Here is a 21,627-nt window from a genome sequence, read left to right on the forward strand (position 1 = left end):
TCAATTGGACTCTGCTGGTGGATATTCTCTAAGCAGAAAAATGAGGAAAATTTACCAGGTAAATTATTCATTGCAAATGTTAACGCTGCTCTTTAAACTTCTGCATGTATTTATATTGGCTGTTTCATACTCATTGCTGAGAAAACCTCCTTGTGGAAAATCCTGCTTGTGAAAATCATAAATATTTCTTTTTGCAACAGATAAATTTTACTCTTCTGTAATGTAAGCTAAAATCTCAAGGAAATATTCATTGTGTAAGTGGAACATGTCAGCTCAATAATACCTGTGCCTATGATCAATTTTTGCTATCAGTAACTCAATTTTTAAATTTGTGCTTATATAAGACATCTGTTATTCTCTCTCCTGAGTATGAGTCACTGTAGGTTTCTGTTTGACAATGTGGTCTTTGTATGTGAAAAAACATTTACTTTGCTTTGCAGGTTAGATATAAAGCAGGGCAATTTCCCAATTATGTTACTGTTCTGCTCATTACCTAATATTTATGTTGGATACTTCTGTTTATATTGTCAGATCCTGAACTGTCCATCTCTATCTTACATTGCTATGACACTGAGTTTGCAGTAGTTAGTAATATTGGCAGAGTAATAGAAATTTAAAGGAACAGTGTGAAATTAAGTGTACCTTATATATATAAGATATTTTTATTTTACAGCCCTCCTTTTCTGAGTTGTAGGAGAGGTGTTCTGTAAGGATATCAACATTTAAATTCTCTCTCCTGTTAGGTTTTCCCACTGTTTTATCAACAGTGATTGAGCATGGATAGTTTAGGAGCAGTCATAAAAAAAACAGTTCATTTAAGACTGTGAGAAGTATGCCTAAAACTCGTAGAGCTTTTTTGATATCGGTGTTCTAGAATTGCTATAGTATTTTTATATGTATGCAAAATAGATCAAAATCACTTGTATCATCATTGTTTTTATCAGTAGAGGATATACATCCAAACATGGCTGTCCGCATGAACGCACCTGGAATTTAGACAGATGATGAGAACAGAGCAGGCATTCTGAATTGCAGGGGCATTACAACAATAGAAGAAGGTTTTCTCCTGGCCGTTCATTTTAATGCCTAAGAAAACTGTAGAAAAGAAAATAATAGTCAAATGAAATGAACAGAAATCTGAGTTATGCACTTCTGAGGTTTGAAAACCCCCCCAAGACTTCTGAGGTTGATGGTGTCCTGTTAGTTTGTTGAAGTACAGACAGCTTTGCAAATAGTCACAATCCATGGGGCTTCATAGCAAATTTCTGTATTAATGGAACATTTACATGTAGTTACAAGGCGGCCTTGTATGTAACAGCTTGGTCTAGGTATGCCAGACAGCTGTGTGAATAGTCTCAGCTATATATTTATTTGACTACAGAATACGATTATATTTCCTGAATAGGTCGGTGGCTTATAAGCAATTTGAATTTTATTCCTTATGTTGTCCAGTAGTTACCAGACATGTAAGCTTTTTTTTTCTTCTTTTTTTTTCAATATGGGTTGTTTTTCCATTGCAGGTTTTTTTTTACATATCTTCTGCCACACAGTGCTCCATCCTCACTGAGACCGTTATTGGATAAGATAGTCAACGCAACAGGTAATCACATTAAATGTGGTAATGCAAGTATCTTTTTTTAGTGTGACTGTCATGCTTGGGATGTGGGGGCTGCTGCTTTTATGTTCATTGCAATAGAACCAGATTGTCCTTTTATACAGGATAAAATTCTCCCCAGACAGAGAAGGCAAGAATGGCCCTGAATATCAGTGAAATCATTTTTTGAGGTTTTAACTAGGTTTCAGACATGCATGCTCCTTCCTGATACCTCAGCACAAGGGTGAATTGCATCTTTATATGCACTTCAGTAATAATCTCACAAGGAACAATCCAAATAAAATTCATTCCTGTTCAGCGCACAACACTGCGGCCTTTTAGTCCCATGTGAAGAGTTGGGTCAGTGTGGACTTAACAGCATGATCTGGAAAGTCCCTGTCTTTACCAAGGGGAATTTGAGTTATAAAAACAAGATATTTCCCTGTCTCCAATGGTACTAACGATGCTTTTATACTTCAGAAGTCAGAGGCAAATGAAATTACCCCAGATCTTTATTAATTACAAAGATAGTACCTTTGGGAAAAGAGTAGTTTAAGTTGTGTAGGCACTTGGAGGCTTTTGGTGTCTTGTTCTCAGGGTTTTGTATACTGTACTATGTACATTTCCTGGGGAAGTTTAACGATGCCAGGCCATAAATAACGAACAAACAAATCCTTTGGTGCTCCCTATATTGGCTGTGGGGAGCCCACTGCAGTGATTGCTGCCTGCAGGCCTGGGGTCCTCAGCTGGACTAGTCACCCCTTGACAAGCCTAGTTATAGCAGGGCTTGTGTCCGGTGTGAAAACCAATTGGGTAGTCACTTTGTAATACCTAATGGACTTTATATCCACGTCACGGCACCATCGTAAAGTAGGGCACCACCAACTTCTGACGCCTAGGACTTTATCTGAATGCAACCTCTCTTCTGTGAAGGTTGCTCCTCATCTAAATCATTCTTTTTCTGTGTTTTTAAAGGAGAACTTCACTGGGGAATAGATGAAACAGCTGCTCAGCTAGAAAGAGTTTTGAATTTGTATAAGAGTGGAGAGTACTTACAGAACACTACCCGGATACCGAAAACTGGTAAAGTATTCTTTTTCAAAATTTAAAATCAGAGACTCCGCTTTGTCTTTTGTTTGAGGTTTGAAAGGGAAAATACCCAGAAAACTGGGGGCTCAAAGGCTCTTGAAACCATGCACATGAGTTCAAATATGAAATGATTTCAAGTATGAAATGATTTCAGGTATGCGTCTTGCTTCCTGGGCACCTGCTGAAGCCCCTCACACTAAATCAGGTAGTCGGACTTCTGTAGGTCCGAGCAGGGTCTGGTGGGGAAGAGGGAAAGGCCATGGAGTGCTGCTCTCCATAGTAGCAGACCTGTGGAAAATCTGTTTCATAAACTCATGCTGAGAAGTGCAGCGCATCCAAACACTTCCCTACTGTGGGAGTGTGAGAACCCCCCCAAACATGAGCTGATGGGAAGATTAAAGTAGGAACCCCATAAAGATGCCCTAATCCTCTGTGGATTTCCTGAGACTTACAGAAATTTTTTGCAGACTTGAGTATCTGTAGATTGGAAGAATAAAGTTTTTCCTTGCTTTGCAAGGGAAGGATACCATATCTCCCAGCTTCTGCTAGCAATAAGATAACAAAAAGGCACAGGTTGAAAATGAAGCTGCACAATAGCATCTTTTTCTTTTTCATAAAATCTCCTCTCTAGCACCACAGGTAATGTAAAATGCTATTCAAGCAACTCTGGTATAAAGGGATGCATATTCTTCCCAGAAGGATACCTTGTGGAGTAATACATTTCAAATAAGATTATATAGAATGGAAACGTCTGTTAAGCCAAACAATTGAAAAAGCTGTTGCGCAAATTATTTTTTGTGTATGTACAATATTCATGTCAGACTGTTGACATAATTGACTGCAAGTTGATAGGAAAATTATGGTTTTGCTGCAAAAGCACAGTAAAGAAGAAGAGATGGGTTCTAAAAGAAGATGAATGTTGGCACAGAGCATTTGAAAAGTTCAGTGAAGCGTTTTCTCTGTGAAAGACACAGGAGCCAAATTCGTTCCTGTCGTAGCACTGTTAACCTCAAGGGGCCGTGACACCAGGGATGAATTTGACCCACTTATCAGAAATAATTCAATATTTATTTTGTTGTAAAATTGGCAGGAAAATTGTTGCAGGTGTTCATTTAACTTTCTAATTTTCAGCTTTTCATCACAATCTGTGCTGAGTGATGCCTGTCAACACAGCAAAATTATTTTCAGCAGTACAATCAATAGTACAAACATGTCCTTTGTTGAAGAAGTGCCAGGAGGGTTGAAGTTTTTCTGTGATCCTGGTTGATTCCAGATTTAACTGCCATATCAGGACAATATGAAGGGAGAAAGGTTTAGGAGAGAAGCAGTAAATGTAACAGTGCAAGTTTCTAGCAATATGGAGCAGAGCTTCCTGTATATTTGGCTACTATAATAAATATGCATTTTTGCGTTAGTTTAATTCCATAGAGTCCTGGATAATATAACACAGAATCTGCTACCCTTGTTCAAGGTTAGTAACGCCTTCCTGTGCAAGTAGCCCTTTTTACTTCTAGGACACTGCTCGGGGACCTAGGTACTCTACAGCTTCAGCAAAGATGTTGAAAATATGTAGAAACTTTAAGTAACATATTTTGCCAGTCTAGGAGGGTGCTAAATTAAAGATCATGAGTGTAAATACCTTGATATGAAAAAGATCTCAACCTATAGCGAGCCTGAGAAATCAGACATGTTAGTAGAAGTTACACTTACAGGAGATATATTTTCTGACTTAGCTGCCACATCTTTAAGATGTGCAGGCCTGTTTCTCGTTTGTTCTAAGGCCACTTAACCCAAACAGAAAAGGTGTTGTAATTTATTTCTATTTTAAGGCTCCTTTTCCTTGCCAGAAAAATATGAAGAAGTCATACCGTAAGGGTGAAAATACCCTACCTACTCATTCATATCACTTTTATTCCACACACATTCCTCTCTCAACTAATATTTCACTTGTAAAGTCAAGCTAGAATTCATTTTCAATGCTTCCAGTCCAAAGGTTATTCAATAAATGAGACATTCTTCAGTGGTACAGTGATGTTGCAGGAGAGAGTGCTAGTGGTGCTGAAAGAGGCTTGGTGTCCACGTAACCAACCTCTCCTCGCTGGCAGGACATTCCCAGTTGAGTTGGCTTCCTGGCCCAGCAAAACCAGGGCTGAACAGTAGAAGAAATTCTGTATTTTGTATAACTGGTGGGTAGTAGAGGGGGAGCCAGGATCGAAGAGGGAGAACTGTGATACTTTCCCAAACTGCAGTAGTATTTTGGTCCTGTTTAGGCTTTAGGAGGTCACTGTGTTACTCTCAGAAAGCAAAGGAAAAATATTTTTATGGTTATGGGTTTTTTTAATCTTTTTTTTCTTGTTCTACAATATAATGAAGATTCAAGGAGACTGTTTTCCAAGCCAGTGCTAGATTAAGTTAAATCTAGGGATTATGGTTTGGTTCTGAGGCCAGATCAGAGTTAATCAGGGCTTTGCATTCACATACCAGGGTGCCAAGATCTTGCAGGCACAAGTTCACGTAGATTTTGGTTCAGATGATGGAAGTCTCACAAGGTGAGTGGTTCCTGAGATTTTCACCCTCTCAAATGGCAGAAAAGACAAGAATTAACTATTCAGTGTGAGGCAAACTATTCTGGTCTGAAATCTTAAATAAAAAAGTAGCAATTGCCATGAGTCTCCACTGACATCTGAAAGACTGTGACAAAATAAGGCCTCTCTGGTGGATGTTCTATTTTCAAATAGTAAAAGCAAAATTAGAGAAGAATTCAGATCCAAGAAGTGCAGGCATGGGTTTTTCTGTTTTGTTTTGTTTTTGTAAAAAAAAAAATAGAAATTTCAGGTAATGATGCTTGAGAATTTGCTTCAAAAGTCTAGATGTTTTGAATTATCCATTGTCTTGAATAGAGTGTTACAAATTCTTACTAAGAAGGAAGAGATCATGATCTTGGGCAAGTGATCTAAGGACATAATTAAAATATAAACTTTTAGGAAACAGGCTGTTATCTATGTGAACTTATATTTTTGCAAGGAAGACCTCCTCCTATGAACAACATGAAGTGTGGAAGGTGATATTGATAATCAGTAGGAAAGTGACACGAAGAAAGTTCTTGTCAATCCTAGTGTTCCCATAAATAAAGTTTAACAAGATGACATAGTCATATTACAGAAGGTCTTGGATATTAAGCTTTCACTGTGCTTCAGCTGTAAAACATTTTATAGTGCTGTAAATTATATTATGCTCTGGACTTTGCTTTAGTATCTTAGAAACAGAGTAGAGGCGCGGGAGACATTCGATAGCTATGTATGTGTTCTGTAATCATAAATCACACTACTGTTAATGTTGGTATAGGAACATTATGGTGTTTAAACAACACCATGAGCAAATACCTTTATATTTCATTGACTGTTGGCCTCCCTTGCTGCAATCCAGAAGAATGTGAATTAAACCAGAAACCATGTATTTCTTTTCACATACGTTATCTAAAATGATTAAATTGTTCCTTTAGTTATCAAGATTAAGAAGACTATAAAAAAAAATCTACTGATGTTCATCTGAAAAGTCCTGCTGCAGTATCAAAATTTTTATTACTTCAATCAACTGACACTGATTTGTACCAACTGGGTGTCTGGCCCTTGAGCTAAGCCCCAGCCTTTCAGTTAACTCAGAATTTACTCAGAAATGCGTGAAATCAGCTAACGCTAGTAAATCTGATAGCTTTGTTATTCATTAAAGCTAATAGATGACCCATTATCAGGCCTAAGGCTGTGCAAGCCCACAGAAAGGCATAATTATTCTCTGTTGTTAGTTGAAAGTACATTCACCATGCTAAAAAAGCTAGAAGGCTGGACAGAAAGCAAAGACACTTTGTGTTTTCCTTTGTCTTAAGACAATTTGGCAGGATTATGCTGTCTGTAAACATTTACAGTACAACAGTGTTTTGAAAAAATACTCTGCAGGATCGCTATAGCAACCTGCTTAGGAAATTGTAAATCTATGCAAGAATTATTGGAGTCAAGTAGGGCGTGTGTGTTTGTGCACATGTGCATGGGCGAGAGGGAAATTTTGCAAGGTTGCTGAATATTGTTTGAGATAGTTTGCATATCCTATGGCAGGCTGAAACGCTCAGACTAGGAGCGTCCTGCCGAAGGCGCGTGCGGACTCAGCGGGGAACATGCTGCGGAGCAGCGCTTGCAGCCCAGATCCCTGCTTTATCTGGCGCTTGGGCGCTTTGTGTTCCTTTCCCAGGAATGTCAGGGTGGCTTTGTGGTGAGCTGAGGGGTAAAGGTACCTGGGACTGAAAGCGCGTGCCTCCCTCTAACCGCTACCGTGCCTGGAGGCTTTCATATTAACTGGGTAGGCATGCCCAGCACGCAGAGGGGTACGGGGAGGGTTTGCCATTGCACCCCGTACGGTGCTGGAAGCACGGCAGGGCAGCACACGTTCGCTCCAGCACAACTGAGTGGTAGAGGGAGGGTGGTGCAGGGGCAGCAGGCAGTGATTTTCTCCCAGCGTATAAATCAGGCAGGGAGCCAACATTCACCTCCACCGTGAGGCTGGCAAGGTGCTGCTTTTCCTCCATGTCACTGATTTTGTCATTAGTGCGGGGTTGTAGCCTTCAGACAGAGAACAGTGGCTGGTTGTTTGTTGCTCACGTGGGAGAAGTGCATCTCCACCATCGTGCAAACAATGTGCACTACTCATTAAGCAATGCGTTCTGCTCTGATTTCCTCTGTCTGCTGTTGCTAAACTTCTCTAGGTCAAACTTGGCAGCTTACAGCAAAATAATTTTTGCTGCTGGGCTAGATCCTCAGTTCCTTTGAAAAAGACTAACGAAGTCACTAAGGATCTTTTTTAAATACCACAGGCATTGATCTTCAAATTTAAATACCCCCATACATGTACATCTGACCCTATGCACCTTTTGACTCATGCATCAGCACCGTTGTTTTTATGAGCGAGTGGGCCAAATGCAGCTTATGAACATTTTTGGCACTCAGTTGTTTGGTATGGTTGTCTTCAATGAATAGGTGTGCGTGGCAGAAACGGCAGTGGATACAGAATGGCTCCCTAGCTGCAAGCTGGTGAGCTGGCCCTGGATCGTGGTGTGCAAGGCAGAAAAGATTCCAGCTGTGCAATGTTAATAGGAATATAATGTAACATAACATGTCATTCTCATTTATTTGTGTTTCAGTGGCACTTTAAACGTAGGTCTACTGTATGTGCGATAGGAGCACATAAAAAGGCAGTGTTGCTTAGCTTGCAGCCTACATGCATGAAGCAGCCGAAGAGTGAAAAAAACCCACAGAGAAGCAATACTTATTTGCCTTATGGCAAATTTGCCTTGTGGCAAATAAATGCCCTACCAGACCTTTCTGTCCTTCCAAACAGTTGTGATTTGTCAGAAAGGTTTTAAAGCAGAGACACCCAGGATACGCCTAGTGTGTCATTTTCTCAGATATAGCAAAAAATAGCTTTCCATAGCACAACTGTACATAAGCTTTTATGAAGCCTTTTGTTTGAAGAATGTTTAAATGTGATGTATTGAAGCATGTGGAGCATAAAATGAATCATACTGAAACATAAGTGTATTATTATCTATTTAGAATCTGATTCTGTTCTCCTTAATCTCCCTGGGAGTCATTGGAACTGTTTGTATAGCAAAATACTGCTCAATACCACATTTAACTGAGATTGGCAGGTTCAGGGTCTTTCTGCTTAATTGCAAGCAAAGCAATTCAAAGAAAATACAGATTCAACTGTCTGTTTTATGCTAGAGTGGAGGAAAAGAGGAAGGAGGAAAAGGAGTAACACGATTTCTGTTTCAAGGATGAACATTATTGCATCTGTGTCATTGACCCATGGTGTATTGGCAGGTGATAACTAGAAAAGAAAACTGGGCAATTTTCCAACTAGTAGCTGTAGTTGGTAGTAAAAATGCAATCTGGCTGCTGTGGCTGAAATAAACGGTCATTAGGACTGATTAAAATCAGATTTAGGGTGACTCAAACAAGCTAAAAGGGGGAAACCACAGGCGGTTTCACATAATTTATAATATACTTGTGGAGTTATTTATATGATTCAGTCTAGTATGGCGAAAATGAGTATGTTTATAGATTATAGTTGGCTTTGGGACAGCACAGGTGATTTTTGATGGGTTAAGATTTTTAAGCATTGCTTTTCTTTTATAGTTCTTGCACTGGTCAGTGATGCTGCAGATTGTTTTTAAAGATGCCCCTTTTATCTGTCATGAAAAGGTGCTCATTTTGCACTGGCTATAGCTGTGCAGATCAGCCTAATTTTGTTCTTGCTACTTGCAATGAAGGGGAAGTGATAGAATTCACTCAAAGAAGCTTAATTCTGATCTCACTTACACTGACTCTGTGTACAACTTTGTGGAAGTTTCTTGATTCATGTTGAGAACTGGCTGAGCAGTTTTCAACACAATATTTTTTAAACAGAAATTTTCAACTCAGTGAAAATGAAACTTTTCACAGGAAGGACATTTTCTCAATGGTTTTCTTTTTTATTAAGTTAAGAAAATACAAAATACAAAGATTGTTTTATGATTCAATTGTTGATTTATTTTTATTGTGTCGTGGTCCCCATTAGCTTGTAATTACTTTTTTAAAGAAAGAGGTTGACTTGGAAATGGACGATTTTGGAATGATTGAAACAGCATGTTTTCATTGACCAGAGTAAACTTTAAAAACCATTTAAAAACTATTAAACAAATCTGAAAACAAAAATTTTGAGATTTGCCTAGATTCCGCATAGGTAGCTAGTTTGAAATTTCAAAATGTTTATGTGGCAGGAAAAATGTTTCCTACTCAGATTTATTTGTATAATTATGAGCAACGAATCAGCTCCCATCTGTTAAGCTGGAGTAAATCTGTCATAAGTGACATCAAGATCAGGCCCACTGCATTATATTTTATTTGCTTCAATCCTCACAAAATCAGTAGATGGAAAAAAGGATTCTTTTTTGGTTGTGATATTGGTAAGAACGTCTTGCATTTCTCTGATCTACTCCTTGCCATTACTGTGATAGACTTTATATACTCTGTGTCAGACTACGTATATGTATGCAAAAGTGTAAATTTATGGCTGCATTTATAGTATTAGGCAAGTATTTATTGGTTTTAAACACCATTAGTCTGGAAATCGACCAGAACTTTGACCTTTTTATGATGTGATTTACTGCTGTGAGCCTTCAAATTCCATGGGCTCCATTTAAGTAAGTTTCAGGTCTTGGCAGGACAAAATCCTGAGCTAGAGCTGTCTTTAAACTGGTGGAGTATTGCTAAGTTGGGCAAGTAGCTGCACTGTAGTGACCAGGATGATCATTTAAAGGTGTAAGGGAAGCCCAGCGCTTTAGCTGAGATTTGATATGGTTGGCATTAATGTCTATTTGATTTACTCTGTGTCTGTAACATAAGATAAGTTTGTGCTATAGTATTTTTGTGCTAATGCATATTTCAAAGCACACCGTGAAGGCTCTACAGGATTTCAGAAGCATGAAACAAAGGGCTCTGGGTCTGCTTCACTGAAATGGATTATTGAGCAAATTTTGCGTAAGAGGAGAATAGCCCTTTAAATTAGTGCAAAGAGTATCAACATTTGGATTCATCATGTGTTTAGATATCTCGTGCAGATTAGGCATTTCCCTCCTGTATAATTTGGACTTGTATCTCAGGAGCTGATGCAGCCCTGATTTGACTGAGGGCTACGTGGCCACACATACACAGTGTGAACATTTATTTCCTGCTGACTGCTGCTAACAGAGTGCAAGTAAAGCAAGAGGTGCCTGTCATTGCTGGGACACATTTTAATAAAGGGGCATGCTTCAAGATGCCCTTCCTCCTTCTCCTCCTACCTTATGTGAGAAAAGTCTCTTTCTTCACAACTTGTACAAATAAGGGCTAAAGGGTCAGCTCCCTAATTTGTCTCAGTGCAAACAAGAGATTCCAGAGATATTTGCCTTACTTTGCAAATTAGGAAGGCAGCTACCTTGCCATACTCGAGATAAAGCAAAGTTTGAAGAAAGATGCAGCTTCCTCGGACCAGCACTCAGTCGGTATTGCAGTGAGTTTCTGATTTCTGTAGGCTCAGTGTGAAGCATTCACGAGGATGTAAAAGGCACATGGACAGCACTGTGCCTGGAAGAGAGTGCCTCCAGGCGTCTCTGCATGAGCATGAGGGGAGGGGGAATCATTCGTGATAATAATAGTTTAAGAGGATGCCCCATATTGTCTTCCCGGGGAGGTGGGAGTGCCGGGCTGATTTGGGAGTGTGGGAGAGGATGCAGGGCCGTGGCTGGGCCTGCTCTTTGCTCCTCTCTGCCATCCCTCTGGAGAGGTGCTTCCAAGGGGAAGGAGCTGCTGGCAGCAGTCCCTGAGTGCATGTGTGGTGATTGCGGGCCTCTCTTCYGCGGGCCACACAAGCAGGCAGAGGAGCTGCCTTCCTGCTTTTCTCCTGCGTGGCCACATCAGGCAGCAGCACAGTTGGTACTTAGTGAGTAGCTCAGCTCTACACGTCTGTTTTTAAAAGAACATGAAAGAATGATTAAAGGAAAAACGTTGTAAGACTTATTATGCTAGTGGTAGGAAGAAAAGTGGTGTGCAGAAAAGGAAGTTCAGGGGTGTCTGATGTGGCTAGTTCTTCCTTTTCAGCCATATGGTCCTTGCTTTGACAGCAAAGCTAGCTGGCATTTCCTCTGTCATGAAAAGGTCTGGTCATGCTCCTGTTTCTGCTGACTTTGGTGGAAGCAGGGGTGGATGGTCTCTCGTGTCGAGTGTCCAGGTGAATGTAGGATCAGGCTCTCAGGGCTCCAAATGTGAATGTGGGTTTTGAAAACTAACTTACTGGTCTCTTTGGGTGGTGCTGCAACAGTGACTCACACTTGAGATGCCGGTGCAGCTCCTTCTTCATGGGAAAAACCACATGATGGAAAGCGAAACTTGTGATGGTCCTGTCTTGGTGCTTCCCTTGCTGCATTCCCCTTCTGCTAAACTTCCAGCAGGCAGGATAGGCAGGAGGCTCAAATCCCCAAATCTGCAGGTGTTCCGAGGTCTGTGCCAATTTGGGGGAGCTGCCAAAGTTGTCTTTGTGGAGGCCATATGCCTCTAGGCTTTCCCTTAGACTTCAGGGATTTCATCTTTACCTGTCCGGCAGAACTGTGCCAGAAACAGTGATTTCACCTCCAGGGAAGTGTTCTTTGTATGTTGGTCACACTATCAGGTACTAACTTGGTTATGCTACATGATTTCTGTGAGTACTGCACCCTGYGATCACTGCAGATCAGGGTGCCTTCCCTGTTTTAGGGCCTGGCCAACGCTGCCACCCTGCCTAACGGGGAGTTGAAGGAGGGGAAGGACTGCAGTTGTATTCTTCACAAGATGAGGACATGCTAAATACCATCTTGGAGATTTACTTCCTCTCTTGAACTCACAAGCCAGGACCTCACTTTCATGATCACAGTTGTTGCTTAATGTTTCCAATTAATGTTGATTAATGTTTCCAAGCTGCCCAAATGATTTACCAGGCTCAGTCACCTTGGAAAAGTCAATAAAAGGGGAGAACTTTATCTTCTACCTCTGACAGAAACTCAGCTCATGTAAATCACTGTTGCACTTTTGAAATCTGTTCAAGTCAGCCGAGAGTCTAACCCGTAACAGTTGTAATAGGAAGAGAGAGTGTTGAGAGGGAGGAAAGTACTATAGGCATATTAAGAGGCATAGCTGTAACTAGAGGAGTTTAAGGAGTGGACAGTAATTCAAAATATGGGCCGTTCAGACAGGCTCCTGCCTTACATGGAGAAAAATATATAATGTGGCATTGGGGCTGCTTGGCTAAGTCAATACCTGACTGCATGCCAAGGGCTGCTGCAGCCTGATCTTAGTCACTGCTGTTGGGAGCCGGGCGAGCTCAGAGGAGTGCTTTCGGTAAGGGGCTGGGACATGATCCCTGCTAACGTTGTGAGTTAGTGAGATGCGTTCATTTTCTTCTGCTACAGTCAATGTTACCATTTTGTGGCTGTGCTATGGGGTTTGGTGCAATTCATTGCTATGTGGCACTTCTGCAGTCATACAAAGAAAAGTTGTGAATGATCACATTTTATATCCAGTCAACCTGTCATATACACTGGTATAAATGGTTATATATGGTGCAGACAATGGTGAATTGGTACTCTTTGCATCTCATTTGCACCCATCGTTTTACTGACCTTGGCTGTAGGGTACAATATTCAGCAGTTATCTTACAGAGATATGAGAATATTATTCAGCTACACTCCATAATTATTGTCATCATACGGTTTATACAGAAGTTAGGAAAAGACGGGACATTGCCTATCCAGCCAGTAGCAGTTCTGATTTGCGCAGCTACTTTTCTTCAGAAGAAATGTATGCATATTTTTGGCAGTGAAATGAACATTTCTAAGTGAAACTACTTTTTGATTCTGTTTTTTCCTTTGTGAGTGTGAGTCTGCCTTTTCGGAGTTAAGCTTTTGTGCCTTTGATTTAAGTGGGACATGATCAGCTCTGATTTAGCTTCCTGTTGGTGAATGTGTCTTATGATACTTTCAACGAGCTACACTTAGAAAAAGTGCATTTACTGCATTTCTTTCACTTGCATTTCTTTCACTTGCATTTCTTTCACACTATTTCAGACTGTGTGGTGTGAATGAACACTTGTTGTTGTATAATTCTTCTCGTAATTGAAATACTGGTAGTTTAGAATTTGGTAGACATGCTGGCCTCTGACTTGGTGGTGTTTGTATAATGCGCTGCCTGAAATATTAGCAGGCTGAATCCACAATGTTAGGCAGAAAACGCTTGTACCAAAGTGACTTAAGAATAGGCTGTGAGTCAGGGCAGGCAGCTCCAATTTCCATAATAGATACAATTAGAAGAAATATAGAATGTATTTCTTTTTTGAATAGGGTGGTGGTGGGGAGATGGGAGGGAACCATCAATTTATGTGCCTGGGAGCTAAGTAGAAATATTTATAAATGATTAGTTAAATTTGCTGATGCATTCATTAGAGAACCCCCCCCTAAGCAGCTGGGAAACGGAGAGGAGCTGTGCACAGAGAACAAGGGGGAGCTCATAAAGGCCGGGGAGACTGAACGGCAGCCAAAGGAGACGAGTAATCCGCGGGCAGAGCCGAGGCACTGGGCAAGAACCAAGCTGACATGCTCGTGTACATTTTTTTCTTCTCTCAGAGGCCCATCAAGCAACTCCCCCTTTGTGCTAATCTGAGCAAGCAAAAAAGTTTGCTTAATTAAAAGCCTGTCTTTTCTTCCTTCTCTAAAGGGGCTGGAGGGAAATAGCTTGCTCTTCTAACTGAGAGGGAGGGCTGGGAACGCCTGGTCGGGTCTCACCCTGACAATCCTGCTCCCTGTTAAGAAGTAACTGAGTCAGTTCATTCAAGTGGATGCTGTTTATTCAAAGGGACATTCTTCCTGTAAAACTCCTAATAAAATCAAAGCTTCGTCTGCACAGTGGGGAAGGGGAAAGCGTTTTGTGCACAGACTGTTTATTTACAGACACTTTCTGGGAAAAAAAGGGTGAAAAGAAGAAAGGAAAAAAGGCAAAGCAAAGTAAGGTGCAGAGCTATAAACACGTTTGGGACTAAAACGGGGCTGCTTTGGTCTAGCTGTTCACCTTTTCCATCACATTCCTAAGCTTTTATAATAAACTTTGCCTGGTAAAAACAGAATCAGTTTGCTAGAGCTTTTGAAATGATTGCTTTGCTCTGGTTAATTGCAGAGTACAAACGGGTGCCTGAAGCTTTTATTCCTGATGAGAACTACAGATGCTGGCCATCTTACCATCATAAGGGCTGCCTCCTCTCTGTGTTTGATGTCAACGAAGCCATTGAGATCTGTGACAGCTACTCCCAGTGTAAAGCTTTTGTCTTAACTAACCAGACGACTTGGACAGGTAGGTCATGGATGCTGCTCAATGGAAACAGCAGCTGAGTCGTATATTCTGGCTGCTTTAAGTGAAGCAGTGTTTTAATGCAGTTGGAGGAACTGCTGTGCTTGTCCATGGGAGCCACCATCAGCGGCCAGAAATGGGATAGTTTCTGAAGCTTCAGCTTCAGCTTCAGCAGAGCTTGGCTCTTGGTGGGCTTTTCTTTGCCTTGTTGGGAGAGGGGATTCTGTGCCTGGACTCCAAGGAGCTGGCACCGAGGGCTGCTGCACATGGGCCGTAGGGTTCCCCAGCTTGGGGGGTCCAAAACTATTTTAAAATACAGCAGCAGAAACAACAACAAAAGTCCGTGACTTGTTTCCGCAGTTAAATGTGCAGGACATGGCCCAACATCTGGATTTAGATAAATCTTTCCAATCCATATGGTGGTTGTGGTTTGACACCAAACCAAACAGGTTCTCCCATGCATCCAACCAGCTGGGACTTTCCGACTGATGTAGGCGAAGCCCTGCTTCTGATGGGAATGGTGTGCTTCTCTCAGTATGGGTTTGGCTGAAGGACAGCAAGGAAGGAGTGTTTAAAACCAGGGAGAAATGGAAGTGCCCAGCACTCTGTATCGTGGCTACAAAGAACTTTGTAGGGGGAAATCCCACTTGCCACCACGACTCATTTTCTTGTCTTGTCTAACGGAATATAGCTTGCTTGAAGAGATAAATACATTTTCCAAGAGTTTTGTGGGCCTGGTAGTCGCAGTGTGGTCCCACTGAAGTCAGTCAGTCAGTGCCAATTTACATTAGTGCAGAATTGGCCCTGGCTCACTATTTCTGAACCAGACTTAGGCCTATTTCAAGGAACTACACAGTAATCTGAGAAACTGAAATGTTACAAGTGTCTGCTAAGAATCCCCCATAGCTGCAGGTCCAGGACGGCTTAGAGGTTGAGTGGGGCTGAATCCCACGTGGATGAGCAGGGGGCTCCTAACCTGCAGCTCTTGCCACTGCCCAGCCGAGCTGCGTCTCCCTGCAGCCAGCACCAGCCAGATCCACCTACAACGTCCCTGTGAGGTGACTGCACCTTGTGAAGTGTAATGAAGTAAGACAGATTTGTGTGTAGAAGGTACTCCAGACCAAATCCATGTTCCTTCGTAGTCCTCACACAAGATAAAACTCCCACTGAAGCCAGTTTTTCTTCTGTGATGACTGGTGGTGGACTTTCAAACGTGTGCTGCAGCCTTTAGCATCCAGTGAGTGCTGTGTGTTGTTATCACCCAGGCAGAGCTGCCTTCCTGCCCAGGACTGCCTTTGCTAAGGCCAGGTCAGCTCCCCTGCTCCCGTCTCTGAGGGGAATGATGGCTGATACTAGCCAAACCTTGGGAAAGCTGATTTAAGTCCTTACTCTGCCACAGACTTCTTGTGTGGCATGTAACTTAGGCACTAAGACTTATCTTTCTGTCTGTAAAACTGAGACCTTAGCTCAAAATATATCCTGTGTGCAGTTGGATGCTTTCATTGTGCTTAGGTGAGCAACATAAATATACACCAAGCCAGGCTTATATAAATATGTGTTTCTTTCTCAGTGCCGGCTGCCAGCTCTGAAAGCATTACAAATAAGTAGAAACTTCAGAAATTTCCTATGTATTTTAGACAGTGTACTGCTATGGCTTTCTGAATTTCTTGTGCTTCCCAGAGATGTGAACAGAGACCTCCATGGACCCCAGAAAAAGCTAATTTATATTAACCTTTCCAGTGACTATTAGCTTATCATGTCAGACTATCTATAGTGAGACCATTGAAGTTAACTAAGATACTAAAAAAAAAATTTTACGGTGCAGGGAAATTCATAGGAAGTTTAGAGCAGGTCCTGTTTCCTGTTACAATATTAAAAGCAAATGAGTCAGAGTAGCAATACTGTAAATCTTATTTATCATCAGCTTTACCATGTCATTCCTGATGTATGAGCACTTGAGTCCCCGAAATGTGGAAATTTGGAGTGGAAATTTGGTCAGTAGTCCAGGCATCCAGTTTGCCATGTGATACTTTTTAAGGAAATAGTGCTATGGGAGCCCCCTAGAGAAGCAGGCTGGGAGTAAACAGCATTTGATTTTCTGGACTTTAGAGAGCATGAAGGCAGCGGTTGAATAGCTGTAGCAAACATCTTCTGTGGCCTCTCTGCCAAGGAGAGTCAATCACGGTCAGGGTCCGTGGCATGGCAGGTGCTCATCTAGGTGGAGGGAGGGATGTGAATAAGATGCCAGTTCATTAGGTGTGGGGAGACTCAAGACCTGTACTATGGGTCCCACAAGTACCAGTGAGTGAAACCTCATTAACTTCAGCTCACTGGACTTGGATGTCTATGTGGCAGGTGACCTACACTGCCCCGGCTGTTCATATCTTGCTGGAGTTTTGTTGTATGAGGAGTCAAACCTTGCTATAGCTTGTTTAAAACCCAGAGCTACAAACTGATCAGCAATAGATAGTTCAAGGAAAGTCATGCCTAACACATTGCACGGATCAGTTTTGTAAAGATCCAAGCAAAAGATGATACTGCTTCTGTACAGTCAGATGAATGCCCTTCATTTAAGCCCTGAACCCAAGCTCATTTATTTCGGTGGGAGAGTCCTTAAATACATTTTTAAAGATGATGTGAAATTTGTATCAAAATCTTAAGACCTTTCCCTCATTTACATTGAGCTAGCTATGTGCAGCCATATCTTGATCATAATTACGTAAGAGTAAACATACCGAAACCAAGGGACATTCAGTGTAATTTTAAATGAAAGCATTTTAATCTTATACCAGTTAAAGTTAAGAAGGAGTTTAGTCTTGGGTTGCCTAAAGAATATGAAATGTCAGTGTTTCAAAATAGGCAATGGGCTCATCGCTTCTAATTAGTTTTTTTTCCCCTTTTTTCCTCCCTTTCCTGTTCTGTTCAGGTCGGCAGCTTGTCTTCTTCAAGATGGCCTCAAATCATATCGTGCCTGATCCTGACAAGATAACATATGTGAAAGTGACAGGTTGACAGCTAAAGTGGCTCAGTTTGACTCATGAGTGACAAGAGCTGTTTGTGTATAAATATAGGCAGCTGTTATGTTTAAGATGGCTGTGGCTGGAGAGATAATTGCACTATTACTCATTCTAATCTATAGAGTGCTAAACAAAACTTTAAAGAAATAACCTGCATGACCAGGATGAATGTGCAATAAAACAACATTTTGAAAATGTGATTTTTAAAACAAAGCAAAATACAAAATATGATACACTGTTAGGGTATAATTTTGGTTATAAATCAGCTGGCAGCTCTAGCTTTTCCAACCAAGGTTAGCATAATTTTTCTAACCTGTGCATATTTGCACAGGGATGAAAGTTGATCATTTCTATGAGAAGTCTGCATCCTCTGCATTGATATTTATTTGGGCAAGTACAATCACATCAGAGTTACTGAAGCATACCAGTTTGAAGGCTAAATATCAAACGTTACTGAAGACAATCAGCATTTGTGTTAAAGCTATCAAATATGCAAGACCAACTTATTTGTCAAAATGAAGTACTTCCTCAGTGAATTGGTTATGTTTACAATTGCAAGACTGTAGCTAATTTTCATTTTTGCTTCAAATGTTATCATAAAGTTTCATTTTTAATTTAAAAGAGCCATGTTGTAGGTCTAGCAAATCACATAAGCATATGAATAGTTCCACTGAAAGGGTAGGGGCTTACCCAAGTGCTGAGTGCTTTGCTTAATAGGGTTAGGCCTAAGCATATGCTTACAATTAAGCCTGTGCTTAAGACTTTTGTTGAATCAAGTTTGAATTGTTCACTAAGCCACATCTTTGACAGACTGGGAAAGCAATCCATCTGGTGAAACAGTACTATTTTGATGAATATCTTGCAATTATTCATATTTTTTATCATCAAATCCTTGGTTTTCTAAGGCACTGCTTGCTAATTCTTAGAGTGAATGAAGTAAATGACCTTAATAATGGCAAATGAATGCTAGCCTTAATTCTATATAAAATGCATTTTATAGGCATGGTGTGCCTAGAGAATTTGCTTTCAGTGAAAGCAATAAAGTAAATGCTAAAGTGACCAATGTCATACTGTTTTGTAGTTTGTACAGTCAGGAAAAAAAAAAGTGCTTTTGTTTCTTAAATTGTTTATTTTTGTAAAAAATAAATAAAAAATAAATACAATTTCTTTCATACATGTTTTTTCTGTGTTGTAAAGAAATGCCTAGATCCTGTGAAGACATAATGTATTGTATTAAGCAGGAGGTATTTTTTCAGGAAGGAACTTAAGTTGTTCCAGCGACTTCTGTTGACGGGTGTGGTGTGCTTCTGGAGGCAAATGTTGGCCTTGTCTACGCGTTTGCTTGTAGCGAAACAAGTGACCATTAGAAGACAATGCTTTAGCAGCCTTTCATGCTCCATGGTTTGAGTCATGTCAATACCAGTCTTTTAGCATTTAGCATTATTTTAGCAATTTAGTATTAGGAACGGGGAGAGGATTAGAGGAGAATCTAAAGTAATTACTCATAGGGCTAAATGGTGGTTTGGGGTCTCTCCTACCCAGGAGAGGTGGCCTGACAGTGACACAGTCAGCAACAGTTCTTGTCTCACCGCAGTTTCTCTGAGGTCACTGATACAGTAACAAAACTTCTAGCAATTCGCTGAAATGACATGCTGTAATGGCTACAACTCACAAATTATCAAACTAGCAGCCATAATAGCTCAGCTGATTGTATCACTGTGCACTTAGGAATCCATCAATCACTCTGTGGTAATAAACAAACACTAAAGATTCTTTTAAAAAGGCTGCATATATCATGCCAACACGTACTGCACAGATCATTGCAGTGATACAGTTTGTTGGCACCGAGGTGTTGGTATGTATTCTGAAAGTCTTTAACCTCCCTTGTGTGCCTTCACATTAAGTGCTTTACACCATTCCAAAAACACTCAACATTTAAAAACAATGTGAATACTTAAATTCTTTAGTCACATTCCTAGATAAAAATTATCAACAGTTAAAAGAAAAAAAGATATCCTGAGTAATTCTTTAATATCATAGGCAGGTAACTTAGGATAATTTCATTCTATCATTCTCTGCATGCCTGAAAGAAAGGTCTCTGAAATCAGAAATTGTTTAGCTCTGGCATTAAACAAACCCACCAAACCAATTTACATCAGCTTTTGCAAACAGAAATCAAATAAACAAGAAAGAAATATAGCCATGAGTCAAGAAACTGGATTCTAGATTTCAGCAGCAATCAACTTTATACAGGCAGTTTTATAACTCTTTGAGGGTAAGGCTTTCCTGGGGAAATGGTGATTAAAGTCTTATTAAGAGAGGTGCAATACTACAATATGTTAATTTAATAGCTGTAATAAGCACTGGCAAAAGTCTGAGTTTGTCGGAGGAAGGTGTCTTTGGCAGATAGGGGTCTGATTCAGCAAGCTGCCTGGTTGGCGCTCGTGGCACGGACACCCCTGAGAAGTCACAGCAGAGGAGGATGCATGAAGTGAGCCGGTGGGTCTGGGCCAGGCAGTCTGAGAGCTGCACCGCGTTTTCTGTGGAAAAGGCAATTCTATCTTTTTTCCCCCCCACCCCTGACATTTCGAATGCTTTTTACATTTCTTGGCTTCCTCAAGCCACAAGGTGGAAATATGAAAGAAGACACCCACAAGGCTTTAAATGACTGATGCCTATGTGCGTACATGCATGTGTATGTATGTGTGTACTTAATTATGTCTGTGTCATGCTGAACAGAGAGCTATTGTTGAGTTCATCTGGAGAAGCGAGAGCTTGGTGAAGCAGTGGGTGCTGCTGCTCTCAGAGGGGCTTTGCCATGTGCTCACTCGAGGCTGTTGTCATGGAGAGGAAATCTGGCAATGCCACAAACCGGCTGCAGGTCAGAGGATCTTTGCAGAGCTGCCCATGGCCTCAGTGCTGGTTTGGTGAAGAGATGACACTAGCCCCATCGCTGGGAACAGACTTCAGGCAAAGATGTGCTCAGCAACCACCTTGTTCCCCACCACTTACCTCTGGCCAGACCCTGGAAGAGACCGAACAGAGACATTGGCAGCCTGGGCTGGAAGGGACCAGCTCTCCAGCAAGACCCTGCAAAGAGACGCCCTGATGGGAAGAGACTAGAGGGAGCTGTTTCAGAGAAAAATGTATTGCCTTCTTCTGGTGGTCAGGCCCTTTCTTTCTCCCAGAAAATGAAACTTGCCTATGGTGTAATGCTTAGACCAAAATAAAAATGTGTTCTTTTGTTTTTCTGTGTGATATCTGAGCCTACAGTTTTTTCTCTGGTTATTTTGCCAAGCTTTTCCCTCTACCTCTGAAAAAATGCTTCTTTTTAAGTGGAAAGCTGAGGTCTCAGGCAATCAGCTCTAGAAACTGAAGTTATTACATCATATCTCATCTATGAGAAATCTCTTCTATGGTAAGATTTATGATATGATCATGAGCATTTATGACCCTGAAAGAAAGTCTGACAATTAGTGGGCCTTGTTTCCAGCTGAAGAGCTTCAGTTAATTTTTTTAGACAGYGAAGGGGGTTTGATGTTCAGTGAGACATTGGTCAAGAATCACAAAGAGATGTTCTTCCACCATAATTTAGTGCTAGAGTTTAGTACTAAAGGTAAGTACTACTATTCCTAATATACTTTCCTCTGCCTTACCAAAGCATTTTGCTTGGTATTTCTCTCAGCCTTTACCACCAAATTTCCCATGGAGTTTGTGAGAACGGTATCCCGGGAAGGCAGAGTGGGGTGCAGGGAGGACGGCACCTTAGAGTGAAGACATGTCTTCCTGTGAATAGTATTTATATGTGGGGTGGTAACTGCTATGAATTACTGCCATGGAGCAGGACCTGTTCATGGTACGTGCATTACAAATGCACTGTCAAGGGTTTGTTCCTGCCACTGAAAGCCTGCCCTCTCCATCCATGTATGAAACAGTTTGTACCATGTCTTAGGATAAGCCTATGCAACTGCTCTGCTAATACCAGCTGAGC

The 21,627-nt window shown here is 41.1% G+C and overlaps 1 protein-coding gene across 1 annotated transcript in view; it reads left to right on the top strand.

Annotated features, from left to right (window-relative positions):
• PKDCC (protein kinase domain containing, cytoplasmic) overlaps positions 1-18,799 on the top strand; it is a gene marked incomplete at its 5' end in the record, with an annotated part of 38,032 nt that extends 19,233 nt beyond the window's left edge. The window contains 4 exons of the mRNA XM_026072243.1: positions 1,521-1,600; positions 2,570-2,677; positions 14,449-14,622; positions 17,546-18,799. Of these exons, the coding sequence (XP_025928028.1) occupies positions 1,521-1,600; positions 2,570-2,677; positions 14,449-14,622; positions 17,546-17,631 (448 nt within the window). The remainder of the gene's footprint in view (positions 1-1,520; positions 1,601-2,569; positions 2,678-14,448; positions 14,623-17,545) is intronic.
• Between the last annotated feature and the right edge of the window lie 2,828 nt (positions 18,800-21,627).

This window comes from Apteryx rowi, unplaced genomic scaffold, assembly GCF_003343035.1.
Source record: "Apteryx rowi isolate R43461 unplaced genomic scaffold, aptRow1 scaffold_34, whole genome shotgun sequence".
Classification (NCBI taxonomy): domain Eukaryota; kingdom Metazoa; phylum Chordata; class Aves; order Apterygiformes; family Apterygidae; genus Apteryx; species Apteryx rowi.